Source organism: Chelonia mydas, chromosome 4 (assembly GCF_015237465.2).
Source record: "Chelonia mydas isolate rCheMyd1 chromosome 4, rCheMyd1.pri.v2, whole genome shotgun sequence".
Lineage (NCBI taxonomy): Eukaryota > Metazoa > Chordata > Testudines > Cheloniidae > Chelonia > Chelonia mydas.
The window spans coordinates 2,168,081-2,185,539 of NC_057852.1; the positions used below are offsets into that span (position 1 = coordinate 2,168,081).

General features: G+C 50.0%; 1 protein-coding gene across 15 annotated transcripts in view; it reads right to left on the reverse strand.

Annotated features, from left to right (window-relative positions):
* The window catches only part of LOC119566027 (class I histocompatibility antigen, F10 alpha chain), a 67,992-nt gene that overhangs the window by 29,736 nt on the left and 20,797 nt on the right, over window positions 1-17,459 (reverse strand). For 2 of the 15 annotated variants that reach the window (XM_037896495.2, XM_043545700.1), the window contains 6 exons: window positions 16,866-17,141; window positions 14,992-15,267; window positions 13,031-13,132; window positions 12,582-12,614; window positions 9,258-9,299; window positions 6,103-8,690 (listed from right to left, as the gene is read on the reverse strand). In XM_037896495.2, the coding sequence (XP_037752423.1) occupies window positions 8,686-8,690; window positions 9,258-9,299; window positions 12,582-12,614; window positions 13,031-13,132; window positions 14,992-15,267; window positions 16,866-17,141 (734 nt within the window). In that variant the 3' untranslated portion in view covers window positions 6,103-8,685. Of the gene's footprint in view, window positions 1-6,102; window positions 9,023-9,257; window positions 9,487-11,831; window positions 12,464-12,581; window positions 12,615-13,030; window positions 14,909-14,991; window positions 15,268-16,865; window positions 17,142-17,459 lie in introns of those variants that run through there. The other 13 variants (XM_037896491.2, XM_043545699.1, XM_043545698.1 and 10 more) reach the window with 12 other exon arrangements.

A 17,459-nucleotide genomic window follows, 5' to 3' on the forward strand; every position in this document is an offset into this window, starting at 1 on the left:
TTGGTGTTGGTCCTGCTTTGAGCAGGGGGTCGGACTAGATGCCCTCCTGAGGTCTCTTCCAACCCTGATATTCTATGATTCTGATGTTTAATCAGGTCTGAGCTATAATGGAATTTTTTACCACAGTTCAGGGAGGCATTTATAGGGTTTCTCTCCTGTGTGTATTCTCTGATGTGCAATAAGGTCTGAGCTCTTCCTGAAGCTTTTCCAAATATCACAGCATTTGAGGGGCTTCTCTCCAGTGTCACCCTCCAATGCCTATTAAAGCTGTCACTGTAGCTTTCCCCACACTCAGGGCATTTATAAGGTTTCTCTCCCGTGTGTTTTCTCTTATGTGTGAGAAGGTTTGAACTGTCCTGGAAGCTTTCTCCACAGGGTTGTTCTCCCGTGTGGATTCTCTGATGTACAACAAGCTGTGAGGGCCGAGCAAAGCTCGTCCCATACTGGGGGCATTTGTAGGGCTTCAATCCTATGTGGATTCTCTGATGGTTAATGAGGGCAGTGCTGCGAGAGAAGCGTTTCCCACAGGCAGGGCATCCACAGGGTCTCCCTCCGGTGTGCTGTCTCTGATGTGAAATAAGCTGGGAGCTCCGACCGAAGCTTTCCCTGCACTCGGCACATCGATAGCGTTTTCCTCCCATGTGGATTGTCTGCTGTGCGGAGTAATATGGGCTGAAGTCCCAGCAAAGCTTTTCCCACAGTCACCAAGCATACTGGATCTGTCTCCAGTGGGGATTCTTTGGTTTTTCCAACCCCTCTGCTCCGGTGAGTGGATTCACCCTGTCTCTGCCCCGGCTGTTTCCCTGTTGCCCTGTGCTGTGGGCTGAGTCTTCCAAGTTCTTCCCATCCCTGGTCTCCAGCAAACGTTCCCTTTGGCTCTTCCCAAACTGTCCTGTGTGGTTCCACTTCCTCAGGACTCCCAGTGACAGAGTGATTTCATATAGCTGCCTTCACTTCCCCTCTAGGTCACGGGTTTGCTTTCTGCTTTGTGGTTTGTTTGTTTGTTTGTTTACCAGTGTAACCCCCAAGGAGATGACCTGGGGCTCTGCCTGCTGGCAGCTCCGGGAGGGGCACTGTCCCTGGCAGGGAGGGGGAGCCAAGGCAGACTCAGAGAGGCCCTTCCCAGGGAGCTCAGGAAAGGGGAGAAGCCATTTTTGGAGTCAGTCTGGAGCCAGGCAGGGCAAGGGCAGGCCTGGCTGTGTGGGGCGCTGGGGAGTCCCAGGCCTGCATGCAGGGTTCCCCCAAGAACTGGCCTCTAGGGACCTGACAGCAAGATCCCTCCGCTGGGCTTTTCCCTCTCCACTGATGACTCCCAGTTTGTAGAGTTTTGCTGGGAAACTTCCCCAGCCAGGCTGAGTTCGCCCCCAGCTCCCTAGGGGAGACCAGTCACCACATGGCCAGCTCTGCTCTGGCTGCTAGTCCAGGGCTGGCCTGCTGGGAGTGTGCCTGGACGCTGGGCTAGGAGACGACAGTTTGGAGTTTAGTCCAGTTCTGTAATCTGCACCTTGAGCCCTGCACCCCTGTGTGGTGAGGGGAAATCCCGGGACAAAGCCACCTGATTCCTGCCTGAAGAGGCTCCCTGCCAGCAGAGATCAGCCCCTCTGCCGTGACCGAGGGGTCCAGAGTCATCTCTGAACCTGAGGATCATTCATGGAGTTTGTGAGTGCACCATCTTTTAGTTCGTCAGTCCGGGAATTTGTTTTGGGGACCCCCTACTCCCTGAACTGTGTCCTCAGGCCAGGGAGTACGGGTTTGGGGATTTTATCACCGGCTGCATAGTAAACCTGTGGAGGGACTGACCACCTCCTCCCACTTGTGAGTCCTTTGGGCTGTACTGAGCCCAGTCAGCCACCCTGCTAAACCACTGCAGGGAAGATATCGTGGGCATAGGTCATCAAGGGCCCCAACAAAGCACACGTACCAACGGGACACTGATCTTACATTGGCTCCATCAGGTCACGTGACTGGGGAAAGTCACGGGTATTGTCAGCATGGGCACGAAGAATAGGGTTTTACCCTGTTATGTTATATTTGTCTCCGGTTTATGTCATTACTGTGTTGAGTATATTCTATGTATTTGTGTGATTTCTTGGGAGTCTCCGACTTTCTGGCAGGTCAGTGGGGGTTACCCTGGGGTTGGCATTTTCCTCCCAAGCCGCCCTGGGGACCCTGCCGGGAAGGAGTGAGGGTGGTGGAGGCACCGCCAAATACATTCACAGGGAAACATAAAGAAGAGACACCCTGCTGGGTGGGGGGCGGGATCCAGAAGAACCCAGACCTGTCCATCAAAACCTGTTCGCAGACTGGCATTAAAGAAGGTAACCGGGTGGAGAGGGGGCGTGACACGAATACAAGAAACACTAGATGGAGACAGACAGAGGAGCACAAGGAAGCAATGGGACAACACTGGTCAGCACGATCAGCTGTGATGACAGGACACCAGCACCCTCACCATCGTCAGGTTTTTTGCAGACACCTTGGAGGGATTTGAAGGAGGCTAATAAGGACTCTGGAGTTCCACTCCATACGGCTAAAGTATGATACTTGACACCCTGCAAGGCACTGCGTTTAGCCGCATGGAGTGGAAATCCATCAACCTCATGAAGAGACTTGCCCAAGTGCAGCCTCGTTATCCCTAGCCTGATTCTTGCTTGCATATTTACACCCCCCTCTGGAAATTTCCACTCCGTGCCTCCGACGAAGGGGGAATTCGCCCACGAAAGCTCATGCTCCAAGACGTCTGTCAGTCTACGAGGTGCCACAGGACTCTTGGCCGCTTTTAAGTGGTTACTAACATTTCAACTTTGCACCTTTCCCCAAATTCAAAGCTGTTAAGGACAGAAGGCCCCATTCTGATCATCTCACCTGGCCTTTGAGAAAGGCTAGATTAGGAAAGTGAGACACGAGGGGACATTTTAAGAAATGATTGGTTGTGAACCCTATATCTAGCCAATTTTCCCCCAGAAAATTCAGCTGCCCTGTGAGTGCTGTTGGGCCGGAGCTGGAGTCTCTGTGTGAGGATCACACTGCGGGAGAGGCAGGTCAGTCCTGCTCTTGGTGCATTTTCCAGCACAGGCTGGGGACAGAACCAGGACTAAGGACCCCGGAGACAGGAGCTGGGGTACAGGTCTGCCAGGAGGTCGTTGCTGCCCTCTGCTGGCTCCAGGACGCGTCACACCCCACTCCCCGCATTCCAGATCCCTCTGCCCACAGAACTGTCCTTTATCCTATGGTTACCATAGGGGCCATGGGCATGAACCAGGGTCCCGCTGCGCTCGGCGCTGTACAAACACAGAACAGACTATCCCTGGTTTCTTCGTCAGGCGCTATTAAACTGTCTTAGTTGCATTACAGTTTGACCAGCATTGGCTGTGATAATGAAGGCAAAAGCCGTGTTATAACGGGGGCTGGGAGGCAGGAATTATGGGGAGAGCTGGTCAGAACCTGGAATTTCTATTTTAGGGGGAATTTTAACATATTGAAATTTGCTTTTGATCCAATTCAGAATGAAAACAATTTTTTTTGAAACTGCCAATGAGAATTAAAAAAAAATAAAAAAAATCATTTTAGAAAATATAACAATTTTGAAGTTTCGTTTAGTTATTTTAGAAGATTATTTTACATGATTTCTTGTATTTCACGGCTACTACGGGCATATCAGAATAGACTATGTAAAACATTCTCTTTTATAAAATCATTAAGGGCAGCTGCTACTTAGGTACCAGTAGAAACATTTTAACTTTCTAGATCAGCGGGTCTCAAACTGTGGGTTGGGACCCCAAAGTGGGCTGCAAACCCATTTTAGTGGGGTCACCAGGCTGGCTTAGACGTGCCTGAGGGCTTCGGTGATGGGGCTCAGGTTACAGGCCCCCCCTGTCTGGGGCTGAAGCCCCGGGGCTTCGACCCCCGGACCCAGAGCAGTGGGGCTCAGGCAGGCTTGGACTTCGGCCCCCCCTCCTGGGGACATGTCGTAGTTTTTGTTGTCAGAAAGGGGTCATGGTGCAGTGAAGTTGGAGAACTCCTGTTCTAGATCAAACATCCCCTGTCAGCCGCTCCCTCACCCAGAGCCCCTGGGCTGCCTGACACCGGCACAGTCGTCCTCACAGCCACAACAGAGTGAAACTGCACCGGATCACAGCAGCTGCAAGAGCCCTCCATCAAGAGGGGAACTCATCACGCAGAGAGGAGGCAGCCCCAGCTCCTGGGAGACCACAGGGGGGTATGGATGAGCCTGGAGTGGGCTCCGGGGTGGGGGATATGGACAGGGAGCTCCCCAACCAACACCAAGCCCCCCCATCCCCACACCAACTAGTGCAAATCACTGTCCACGCAGCTCAGACGCTATTCATCTCTTAAAGGAAGATTTGAGGGGGATTTTTGACCTTTCAACTCTGGAGAAATAGGGGTAGTAAGGGTACAAGGCCCTGCCCAGAGTGAGCTGTTTGATGCCAGCTCACGCCCTGCGATGGGCCAGGAATCAGCTCCCTTTTGGGTGACGGTGCCTGGTTCAGAGGCATCTTTAAGCCCAGCCTCCCATGAGCAGAGGGGAAGGCTATAAAGTTTGCACTGGCTGCTCCTGTGCTCTCTGCCACCAGGAGAGATGAACCCTGGGCACCAAGCACCCAAATTCCCCAGGGAGGAGCCACCAGCACGTCCCCGTTACCCTGCGGTACGATCCAGTCTCACCCCGGAGGTGAGAGTTAAACCCAGCAAGCCCTGCAGGCTGCATGGGACAGGCAGAGGGGCTGGGCCCAGTCTGTGGAGGCTGGTCAGGGAGGGGTCTCCAGGCCATCTGTGTCTCTCACCTGCCGCCCTCACCAGCCTGCGGTGGGTCCAGGCAGCCCCGCGACGGGGGAAGGAACAAGGCAGCTCCCCTGCTGTGCTCCTGAGCGCACGGACAACGAGCGCCAGGGGCAGCTGCAGCATCACTCACCGGGACAGACCCAGGAACGTCACAGAGCGACTGGACCGGGAGGGAGGATGGACCCGCTGCCCTGGCGTGTCTGCAAGGCTCTTACTCGGCGCCCGTGGGAGTTTTAGTTAAAAGTTGCTTTTGCCGATAAGCAGAAATTATAAGGTTTTGCTGTTGCTAGAGAAATTGCTTTAGCCCATGAGGGTTATGATTGGTGAGATGTCTAGTCAGGCTTTGCGTAAAACAATTGGCGAAGAAGGTATTGTAAGAAGAACTCTCATTTTAACTCTATACCGAGGGTGAGAAAACGAGCTCATTGGAACGTAACTCGGGGATTCGGCTCAAGACCAGAACGGCTCGGATTTTTAACCCTTGCATGACCAGACTGTGGAGAAGCCAGAGCCCCAGATGACACAACGCTGACTGGCCATCAGGAGAGGTCTGTCTGCTTTATTGGGAGTGGGGAGCATTAGATGCTCGGCGAGTGTATTCTGCTGATCAGCTGTTGATTGCTAATAAATACATGTACATGTTTAAGAATATTCACAGTGTGATAAAGGCTCTTTCACTGGAAAAAGGTCCTGTTAACCCGTAGAGGGTCATTGCACCCCGAGGGGGAGGAGAGAGCTGTAAACTGTGAGGGCAAAAGAGGTGGTCTTAAGTGGGGTTCCCCAGGGATCTGTTCTGGGTCCAGTGTTTAACATCGTTATAAATGACCTGGATGTCGGTACAGAGAGCAGACTGATCAATGCTGCAGATGACACAAAGCTGCGGGGTGGGGGGAAGGAGGTTGCCAGCACGTTGGAGGATAGAGCTAAAATTCAGAGGGACTTGGATAAATTGGAGAACTGGGCAACAGACGACAAAATGAAATTCAACAAAGACCAGTGTGAGGTGCGCCACGTAGGGAAGGAAAACCAGATGCACAAATACAGAATGAGGCAAACTGGCTCGGCAGCAGCGCTGCTGAGAAGGATCTGGGAGTGGTGGTGGGTGGGTGTTTGGTAGTGGAAAGGCTTGAATCATAAAAGATGAAGAGTTCAGGTGTACTAAGTGTTTCTTTCAAACTCTGATACTGATGGTAAATAAACCACAAACGGCTGAAAAAGTTTTGAATCTGTTTATCTCTCTCAATGTGTTTATGCCTACAATAACTGTATTTGACAAAACTCACACACAACTTAAACCTGTTGCCTGAAAGTATTTTTAATGCTAATAGTTGCATCTATTTGACATTTTTCTAAACACTTTCTCAACGTTTCAGATAAATTACATCTTTCTTGGAGACAAGTATCAGGGGGAGCTGTGTTAGTCTGTATCCCCAAAAACAACGAGGAGTCCGGTGGCACCTTAAAGACTGTTCCCGGCACCCAGTGCCCAGAGGCCAAACAACAGCAGGGGTTCGTTACCCGGTGTGCTTCACTCAATAATCACAACGGGGTGGAGAAGCAGAAAAGTTTATTTGCAGCTGCAAACAAGGTACAGGGAGAACAGAATCTCAAATCCTGCACCCAGAGCAGGTCATTACACACACTTTTATATCCCTTAATGCTACTGCACTACACATCAGCCAATTAAAACTTTACACAAATACTCTGCCTTCCTTATATGGGTTACAACAATGTTTATTTCCTGCAACCTCTAACAAGCATTCCTAGCAACTTAAACAACCAGCACATTCTGTCTGGCCTTGTAGTTGTCTCTCCTATTATCTTTAACTTGGCATCAGCAAACCTTACACTATGAGGCATTATCTGCGGCTGCAACATTGTTTTAAGAGCAAAAGAGCTTACTCAAACCAGCCAGGCCTGAATTCTATTAAGGGGGGTTGAGAAGAAGCCCTTAGGCCTTCAGCAGGGAGACTTCCTCGACCCTTATGGCCTTCCATCCCCTCGACTTAACTAGTGGCCATGCCCTGGGGTCTCCAACAAGACTAACCGATTTATTTGGGCATAAGCTTTCGTGGGCCCATGAAAGCTTATGCCCAAACAAATCTGTTAGTCTTTAAGGTGCCACCAGACTCCTCGTTATCTTTCTTGGAGGTTATTTTTAGGCTATACCATGGCTTGATTTTATTTTTCATTTAATGCACTAAGAATATAAACAATATAGGCCCTGGGTATATTTCACAGCACTGTAGGCGTTTGTTGAACAGGGGCACTTGTGGTGTGAAAAATGTTTCTCTTGAGTCTGGACCGTGACTATATCTTGACCAAGAAATTTGGACCTTGACAAAAAATAATTATCTACCCCGGCATTAAGGGCTGCTCTGAAGAGGACGGTGATCAAGTGTTCTCCAGGTGCACTGATAGTAGGAGACGGGGGGATTTAGGTTAGACATTAGGAAAACTCTCTAGCTCTAAGGACAGTTCACTGTGGAACAGGTTGTCACAGACTCACAGGCCAGTGCTCTCTTGGCTCCGTATGGCCCCTGGGAGGAACCGGCCTTTCAGAGTATTGACCCTACACAAGGTCACACTCTTTGCTCAGGGTTTAAGCTGTAGGCTTCTCCTCCGCCTCCCAGTACCGCCCGTCTGAGCCTCCAGCATGCCTGCCTCTCTCGAGCCTGCAGCGACTCTCAGCCAGCGCAGCACAGAAGGGTTTATTGTACGTCTGGAGCAGATTACAAGACCTTCTCAGGGGCGTCCATCTGGGTCTGTCCCCATCCAGGTGGGCTCAGGCCGCTCTTTGTTCCCAGACCAGAAGTGACTCCTCCTTTCTGTGGCCCACCCCATATCACCTCCAAGGCCCCACCTCCATCTGTCTTCTTTCCCAGCCAGACAGGTCTCCAGGTGACTCTCTCTTCAGCTCTTTGTTCTCTCCGCTGCCCATAACTGGCTGGCTCCAAGTTGGGATGGGCCTTCAGGTCATCAGTCGCTAAGTTACAAAGTGCCCAGGCCATGGTCTGGGGTCCAGGCTGCTAGACTGGGTCACACCTGGTCCTCTACAACAACAGACACCCCCCTCCCACCTGGGTTAGACATGCAGCACACGGGGGAAACTGAGGCACACAGTATACATACGCAACGTTAGGAAAATACCCCACTTCGTCACACAGGTTGCCTAGAGAGGATGTGGAATCCCCGTCGTTGGAGGTTTTTAAGGACAGGTTGGACAAACACCTGTCAGGGATGGTCTAGGTTAACTTGGTGCTGCCTGAGATCAGGGCTGGACTTGATGACCTCTTGAGGGCCCTTCTAGCCCAGCATTTCTATGGCTCTATGAATGGTGAAAAGGACATTAGAGGCACGTACAAACTAAACGCAGACACTTATTCCTGTCCAACAGACGTCCTCAGCTGATGATGGCAACAGCGCGACCAGCTGCGAGTAGACCCGGCCATTTACCGTGTTATAATCATGAAATTCGGCAGGAAAAAAAGCCGTCCCCACCACAGACGCACAAGCAGTTACTGCTGACAGACCTAGCGCCCCGTCCAGGGTGTGCAGACAGCACCACGCAGCCAGAGCACGGCGTGCACACACTGAATGGGGCAAATACTGAACTCTGACTAACAGAGTTTTTAATCCATTAAAATGTTGGAAATTATTTTGTGCAAATAAAACATTATTACAGAAAACTATGACACCTGAAAAGCAAAACGTGGTTCAGTGAGCAGAGAGATGAGGCCGGAAATCCCACACGGGACGCTCCAAGTGCCAGAGAAAAGCTAGGGAGGGGTTGACTGGTTCTTGTAGGGAGACAGAGCAGAGCTCATCCGTCTTCCTCTCGGGGGTCCCCTCAGGCCGTGGCACGGACTCCACCAGGCTCTGTTAAGCTGCAGAAGTTAAACACAGGCAACGTCTGTCAAAGGGAACCTGCCATCATGTTTTGCAATGACAGTGCACGCTGCGGTCGGGGCGGTCGCCCTAGTGGCTGCAGGGTTCAGTGGACAAAATCTCTAACCCCGCTGACAAAGCTTGTAGCTCCAGTGTCAGAGACCCGGGTTCCTGGAGCCCCAAGTGCTGGGCTCTGTCCCTGCTGCTTCCTCCCTGCAGTTCACTGGAGACTGTTCTCTGAAGCAGCTGGAGTTATCCTTGCAAAAGCTGAGCTCAGCCCACGCTGTGTCAGCAGCCACAGAGAAATCCCTCTCACTAGAGTCTTTCACACCTAAAGTCATCGCAGAGAAAACAAGGGGGATTTGGCTGCAAACCTGTTCCTGCACCCCCAGTGTGAATAAAAGGGAAATAAGAGATCCAGAACTCCCCTGTTCTGCTCCTTGGGGCTGGTTTGCTAGAGGGGACGGGCCAGGGAGACTCAGGGTCCAATGACTTGGACTAGGTCTCTCTCTCCAGAGGCCTCAGTGAGAGCAGTGAACCCCTAGGCTAGAGCCCCCCTCACTTACCCTTGGCAGATAGGTCAGAGCCACTAGATCCTTGGTCGTTTGCTGTGCAGAGGAGGAGGAGAAGAGAGAGTATATTAGCGTCTCTCACAGGGCAGGGTTTCAGCGTAGTTAGTAGATACGGGGACTCCTATCCAAAGGGAACAGTCATCACCTCACTCTTCCCGAGCAGTGAGCTGGTTGGTGCACAGACCAGTCTACAGGGCAGCTGCCCAGCATTTCCATTATTCACCTGCGAAAAATGTCACCATTGCAGGGGGACAGCACTGCTCTGTGCTCTTCATGCCTCGTCAGAACGGGAGCCCGGACTACTCAACATTCAACGGCTGGCAAAGCAGGAGATGCTGGGCTAAGGATACTCCTGCCAAACAACCTCAACTCCGCCTCCTTTGGTCTGTGCCCAGAGGGGTCCCTCACGCAGACCACAGACGTCACCCTCCCCCCGCCAATGAACAGCAATTCCCGCCTTAATCAATGGCGCTGCACCGAACAGTGTGGACGCTATGAAGAGGAATGCGGATTTGGGGTGGTGCTGGGCACACAGACAAGGGCAAGTTTGGTTTGGCATGGTGCTGGTCTATTCCCTGTTCCTATTCCCAGACCCACTGGGGCAGAGTTTGAGTTGCGTGGGAAGCATCATAATTAAGACCTTACCAAATTCATGGTCGGTTTTGGTCAATTTCAGTCACAGGATGTAAAAAATTGTAATTTTCATCATTTCAGCTATTTAAATCTGAAATTTTACAGTGTTGTACCTGTAGGGTCCTGACCCAAAAAGGGGCTGGGGGGGCAGCAAGGTTATTGTCGATGGGTCACGGCATTGCCACCCTTACGTCTGCGCTGCTGCTGGGGGGGCACTGCCTTCAGGGCTGGGTGCCTGGCCAGCAGCCACCGTTCTCTGGCTCCCCAGCTCTGAAGGCAGCACAGAAGTAAGGGTGGCTATACTGTGATCCCCTCCAATAACCTTGCAAACCCCCTCCTCCCCCCACAACCCTCTTCTGGGTCAGGACCGCCAGTTTGAGAAACGCTGGTCTCCCCTGTGAAATCTGTATAGATTTCATGGTCCGTGATGCGTTTTTTATGGCTGTGAATTTGGCCATAATACCTCTGCATATCCTGGTTTGCCAACCTTTGACTTCTGGGAATTAAACACTCCCATTCTGACAGGACACAGGGAGCCCAGCGCAGGGCTGAGCACCTGCAACCTGAACTCCCCATTAACAAAGTTCTTGCATGTGAATTTCCGTTGTTCTGGAGTAACGAGGAGGAGGGAGGGAGGCACGACTGAGGGCCAGCTGCAGGAGGAAGGGTGGTGCTCTGCGGAGGTTTTGTTGGCACTTCTCAAACCCCCTCCGTTACCTGCTGGGGGACCCCTGAGAGCAGAGAGAGCTGGATGACTCCACCCTAGCAGGGCCCGGCAGATCTGTGCACTTTGTACTGGCTCTTCATACCAGACATTAGAGGGCCTCAGATGCAGTCGATAATTTATGTAAATATTTCCCACAGTTTTAGTCTTGGTCCTGTTCATAAAGCTAATTACAGGAGACAACTGAGGAGGGGATTTGAACTTGTTGCCATCGAGGCGACAGAGTGGTGCTGATCTGAAGTCAGTGGAAAGACTCCCATTGGCTTCAAAGGCTTTGGATCAGGCCCAGATTTCACAAGCACCAAACCGACTTTCAGGTAAGTCAGAAGAAGTGTAACATTAAAAGCAGGTCAGACACCTTCAGGGTCACACTCAGCCACACACAGCACAGCTCTAGGGGGATAATAATTCAGCCCAAAACCACCGTATACATTCCTGACTATCGCCTTGTCTACACTACTAAAATTGGGACCCATGCCCGCAAGCCATGCAATTCCACCAGACAGAGCAGTGGTGGAGCAATTGAGGAGATGGGGTTCAGGTGTTTTTAACCCTTGTATCATCTAGACTTCCTCGGAGCAAGGTTAGAGAACATGTGTCTACAGCCACTCTACACTACTGAAGAAGACCTCTGCTGGGAAAACAACACAGCAGGGCACAGATTATCCAACAAGTTCTTGGAATGTGTTGGAGACAATTTTTCTTTCAGAATGTGGAGAAAGCTACTAGGGGAGAGGCTGTTCTAGATTTGGTTTGACAAATAGGGAGGAACTGGTTGAGAATTTGAAAGTGGAAGGCAGCTTGGGTGAATGTGATCATGAAATGACAGAATTCATGATTCTAAGGAATGGTAGGAGGGAAAACACCACAACAAAATAATGGATTTCAAGAAGGCAGACTTTAGCAACTCCCTGAGTTTACTAAGGTAAGATCCCATGGGAAGCAAGTCTAAGGGGAAAAACAGTTCAGGAGAGTTGGAAAGTTCTCAAGGAGACATTATCAAGAGCACAAGTGCAAATTATCCCACTGCACAGGAAAGAAATGAAGGATGGCAAGAGACCACGCTGGCTTAACCAGGAGATCTTCAATGATCTAAAAATCAAAAGAGAGTCCTACACAAAGTGGAAACTAGATCAAACTACAAAGGAAAACTGTAAACAAATAACACAAGTATGTAGGGGCAAAATTAGAAAGGCCAAGGTGCAAAACGAGATCAAACTAGCTAGAGACATAAAGGGTAACAAGAAAACATTCTACAAATACATTAGAAGCAAGAGGAAGACCAAGGACAGGGTAGGCCCATTAGTCAATGAGGAAGGAAAGACAATAACAGAACATGTGAAAATGGGAAAAGGGCTAAATGACTTTTTTGTTTCAGTTTTCACCCAAACGTGTCATAGTGATTGGATGTCTAACATAGTGAACACCAGTGAAATTGAGGTAGAATCTGAGGCTAAAATAGGGAAAGAACAAGTTAAAAATTATTTAGACAAGTTAGAGGTCTTCAAGTCACCAAGGCCTGATGAAAAGCATCCTAGAATAGTCAAGGAACTGACAGAGGAGATATCTGAGTCAATAGCTCTGAAAAGTCATGGAAGATGGGAGAGAGGACTGGAAGAGGTGGTTAAGCACTGGAATAAATTGCCTAGAGAGGTTGTGGAATCTCCCTCATTGGAGGGTTTTAAGAGCAGGTTAGTCAGGGATGGTCTAGATAATACCTAGTCCTGCCATGAGTGCAGGGAACAGGACTAGATGTCCTCTCAAGGTCCCTTCCAGTCCTACGATTCTATGGTACTAGAGCAATAGTTGGAGATTTCCCTAAAATCCTCAGTGTAGACAAGGCCTATGAGTGGGAGCGAGGATCTCCTGTCAGTGGCTCCAGGCTAAAATCCACAAGCAAATACTGATGGCCGTTCAGAGATGGCCACTTGAAAAGAGGCGATGGGTCTCTTGTCACTTACCCTGAGCTACAGCATAGCCGTCTCCCTTCTTCCCTGCAGAGAGAAGGCAAATTTCAGTGAATGCAGCTCCCAAGGCAGGAACCGACTCCGATCTGTGTCCACAGCTCAGAAACCGGGCCCCTGGCCCAGCACAGCCCCCTGGCGCTCAGTAATGGACTCAAGGTCCCAGGCGCTCACAATTGGCAAGAGAGAAAGACACAATGAGACAGTTTCCAAAGACCTCAGTGCACTGGGTGCTGAGCTCTTTGGAAAACCTAGCCCCATCTAAACTGTAACCCGCACCCAGTTTCTGGGTCTGGCCCTCCAGCAGCTCCCATTGGGGGTCATTAGCTCAGTCCCGCAATGGGGCAGTTACACCGAACTGACACAGGCTCCTGTACTGCTGTTGCCCTTAGGCGGGTGTGCAGGGCCCGGCAAGTCCAGAGAATCCCCCATCCCAGGCTCTTTACCTGGGTGTTTCTTTTTCCAGACGACTACTCCGATTATAACACCAATCAGGACAACTGCAGTGATAACTCCAGCCACAATGGGAATCAGATTATTATTTGGTTCTGAAATGGAATGGAAAGAATGATCAATGGGGAAAAATCCCCTTCCCCCCGCCCCCTAAAAACCCTCTTTCATCCCACTGCAGGGATCCGTCAGTCAGCTCCCTGCAACCCTCCACCCCTTCCAGTGCAGCCACCATGCATTGCACCCCCCACAGGGAGTCCTGGACACAGTCTCTACCACTTCCAGTCATAATAAATATTTAGCACTTAAATTAGAAGACTTTTATAACATTAACCAATCCTCAGAACTGTGGGAGAGCATGGATGTCAGTATCGTCCCTAAACGGGAAAGGGGGAAGACTTGCTGAAGATCACACAGTGAGGCAGTGCAAGAGCCAGGAATCGACCCCAGGAATCCTGACTTCCAGCCCCTCCTGCTCTAACCCACTAACCCCAACTCCCCTTCCAGAGACAGAACCCAGGAGCCCTGGCTCCCAGACCTCCTGTTCTAACCTATGAGACCCCACTCCCCTTCTAAAGCCAAGGACAGAACCCAGGAGTCCTGGCTCCCAGCCCCTAACCCTCCTTGACCATGCTGACTTTCATGACTAATGGAACAGTCCCACTGTGGAAATCTGGTGCCAAACTGGAAACTGACTTCAAAGCTCTGGATTTCTCTGCCATGAATGGAGTTACAGACACAATGCATGTTTTTTGAGAGGGCAGGAAGTGAAGAGGGGAGGACAGAAATATTAATACTGTTTTTGGTTTATATAAACCTGTTAAACCCCGAGTTCTGTATACACTTTCAGTTTCATTAATCAGCTTCTCCTGTTGTCTGAAAGAGCCACATAATAATACAGCAAAAAGAAAAATATTTCTAAGAGAATAAGGAAATGTGGGTTATGACACAAAAATTGGCAGGGGATGTGGTAGCAGGATTTTGATGTGAAACCATCTGCTGACTAGAGTCCAGGTGCACACTGCCCTCTCAGAAATTGTTTGCACTTCCAAATGCTGCATTTTTCCACATCCCATTTAACCAAGCAAAAAGATGGCTGGAAGGCAGCTCCATCTGTAATAAATTCTTCCTAGACTTCCTTGTGCTAGGGGCATAGGAGTCTCTCCCCCATGATGCAGGGCTCTAATCTGCCTCCTCGCTCCATTCCAAGGCCACACCCTCCCTTCCAGCATCACTGCACACAGAAACAAGCTGCTCCCAACATTAAAGCTCTCTCTCTGGCCACATGGGCAAGAATGAAGGGCCCGTAGAGCCGTGTTTCTGAGAACCTGCTGAACCATAGGACTGGAAGGGACCTCGAGAGGTCATCTAGTCCTGACCCCTGCACTCATGGCAGGACCATGAGTGCCTGAAGTTGAGACCGGGCTGCAAGCTGAAGCAAGACCAATTCTGTCTGGAAATAAGGGGCAGATTTGAGCTTCCCCTGGGATGTGGTAAATTCTCCATCCCTTGGAGACTTTACATCTGGAATGGGCATCTCTTTCTGAAGGATCAGGTCTAGTTTGCTCACAGATGACCAGACTGGATGCTGGGGTCCCTGGTGTGATTCCCCCCTGCCCTGGGCTATGCAGGAGCTCAGATCAGATGATTAGAATGGTCCCTTCAGGCCTTAATGTCCCATTGTTAATCTTCTCCCTTCAGAGACACGTGTATTGCTGAGATGTATCGAACAGTCCCAGAGGCAGCGAAACTGGAGAGCAAGACATGAGCCCCAGGCACTGTGGGTCCCAACTCTAGCACAAGAACTTGACTGCAGAGGGACAGGGCCAAAGAGGACAGGGCCTCACAGACCCTGAGGAAATTCCAGCTTCAGCCTAGAAATCCGAATGAGAATTTTTCAGGGTTTGAGTTTAATGGATTCCCCCTCTCCCACTCGGAAAACACACAAACTCCTTACCCCAGGAGACGGAGAGTGGCTCTAATAGGCTTTCATGCTCCACATGACATGAATAATGGGCTTTGATCTTGGGATCAATCTCCATTGTCACCCAGGTCTGATAGGTCCCGTCCCCACTGGGTAGGATGCCTTCAGAGTAGGTCTCCTGCTGTCTGCTCTCCCCATTTCTCAGCCAGGTCACGGTGATGTCCCGTGGGTAGAACCCACTGACCTTACAGGAGAGAGTGGTGAGGCCGTCATGAGATGACCTGTCGCTCACTCTAACTGTTGGGTGCACTGGGAAAAAGAAGAAATTGAAGTTAGTTGTTTTCAAGCTCTAATCCGGGCAGCCTTTGCTGGAGCTTTGCAGCATGAAATTCTGAGACCCCAGCGGGGGGAGAGGATGAGAGTCCATGAGACGGAATCCCTCTGATGAGACAGAACCACCATGTTAGAGGATTTCTGTGCCCAATTCACAGCATCAGCAACGACCTGGCCTCTGCTCCCAACCAGTGACACAAGTACCTTGAAAGCCTTCACTAAGCTCCAGATACACGTGTCAATCATGTGCTAGGTTTGTGCCCATCTCCTCTCAGTCCCTGGATTTGAAAGAGAGAAGAATCTTGCCCTAGCCAGGGAGCAAAAAATGGGCTGGATAAACTGACCAATTAGAGATGGAAAGGTCACAAAAAGTGATAGTGCTAAATTGCCCCTCAAACTAGCTAATATTAATTGGCTAATTTCTTGTAGGTTACCACCAAATCTATTTACCCCAATATTATGGATTTCAAAAGGAATTACATTAATGTTGAAAAATCAATTTCCTAGCCCCTTAGCACTGAAACATACATTATACTGCTGTGTTTGGCTTTTTCTTGTTGACATTTGTAAAGATGCCAAAGGACAAAATAATGTTCTGCTGAGGTTTGTGAGAGAAATAAGCAACTAGTATGTTGCAAAAAACTGGGTACAAATTTCAAGTAACCTTGAACAGCAAGTGCAAACTGTTTGGGAAGGGAAAGATTAGGGTGTATAATTATGCTAAACTAATTTAGGAAATTTGTGTCCAAGGTAACAGACAAGGGACATACATGGCTAATAGTGAGTTAACATTTTGAAGCAGACTATGTTGCAACTGTCCACCGAGATGAAACAGTAAAGCATTTAACCTCTTCCCTTCTATGGTTGTGCTGATTAATCTTTAACTAAAAAGCTTTGGTAATAAAGTTGAGTGTGATTATCTGATGTCTTATTGATAAAAGAATCAAGGAATAAGTAAGAGGGTGTTGCAGCAAAGGTAGGTCTTGAGGGGGAAAACTTTAAGGACAAGGGGCGCCTTCTTCCAGGTTAGTATGGGGAGGGCAATTCCACATGTAAGGGATGGCATGGAAGAAAGCACATGGGTGACTGTGGGAGAAGTTTGGACAAAGGCAACAAGAACAAAGCTACCGTCATTGGTGGAACACAGGGGGTGGGGGTCACACAACGAATATGATGGTGCAGAGAGCGAATGAGGAAGAATTGCATGGTGAATGGAGCTCGTGTCCAGAGAAGTGGTGGCTCTTCCATAATTAAGCAAAGTGCTCTAACATGCACACGCATAGGCAGATTGCCTTGATAACTGCTGTGTCATCCCAGGGGAAGAGCTAGAATGTGTGCTGCAAATTTGGGCTCATTTGGTCAGCTTCTCTACAGTGAGCTGCTTTTAACGTTTTTAATTTCTTATCTTTTTTTCCAGCAGAGCTGGGGGGGGGGGGGGGGAAGGGGTTGTTTCCCCACCCATCCCTGGTGCAAGGTTAGCTGAATGGCCCCCTACCCCATTTTGGAACTGGGGCTGGGGAATGGAGATGTAACTTGTAGTGACCTCCTGGGTGGGGCTTGTCTTCCTGCCTTACCTTTCCTCTGCAGAGTCTCCTTCCCATACTCTAGAGCATTCCTTAGCCAGGGAATACATCTCTCCTCCAGGTAGCGTTTCCACTGCTGGTTGTCAAATACTTGAGCATCCCATCTCCTCTTGGTGATCTGAGCCCCAATATCTTCTGCTCCCAAAGTCATTGTCTCCTTATCGAAGATAAGAAAGTCTCGTCCGTCATATGAATCCTGGTAAAACCCCCAAGTGGTGTTGTCTTCCCGGAGATCACAGCCGTATATCATCTGGATAATGTGAAACCCTGAAACACAGCTGAGGGTCAGCAGCAGCCTCTCTCTGAAAATCTCACCAAGACCCCACTGCAGGTAGCCCAGTGGGTCCTCCCCTTGCTACTGGGCCCTCCCTCCCCTGAGAAATGGGGTTCCCATTTATGCTGTTGGGTCCTAAACCCTCCCAGCTCCTTTCAGGAGGGAACCCAAACTCGCAGGGGGCGCCCTCTCCATCTGTTGGGTCTTGTACACTAAAGACCCCCCGCTGCAGAGAGTTCACACCCTTCAAAGAGTACCTCACTGCTGCTTGTTCTTGTATGTTCCCTGCAGGGGGTGCAGGGTGGCACAAT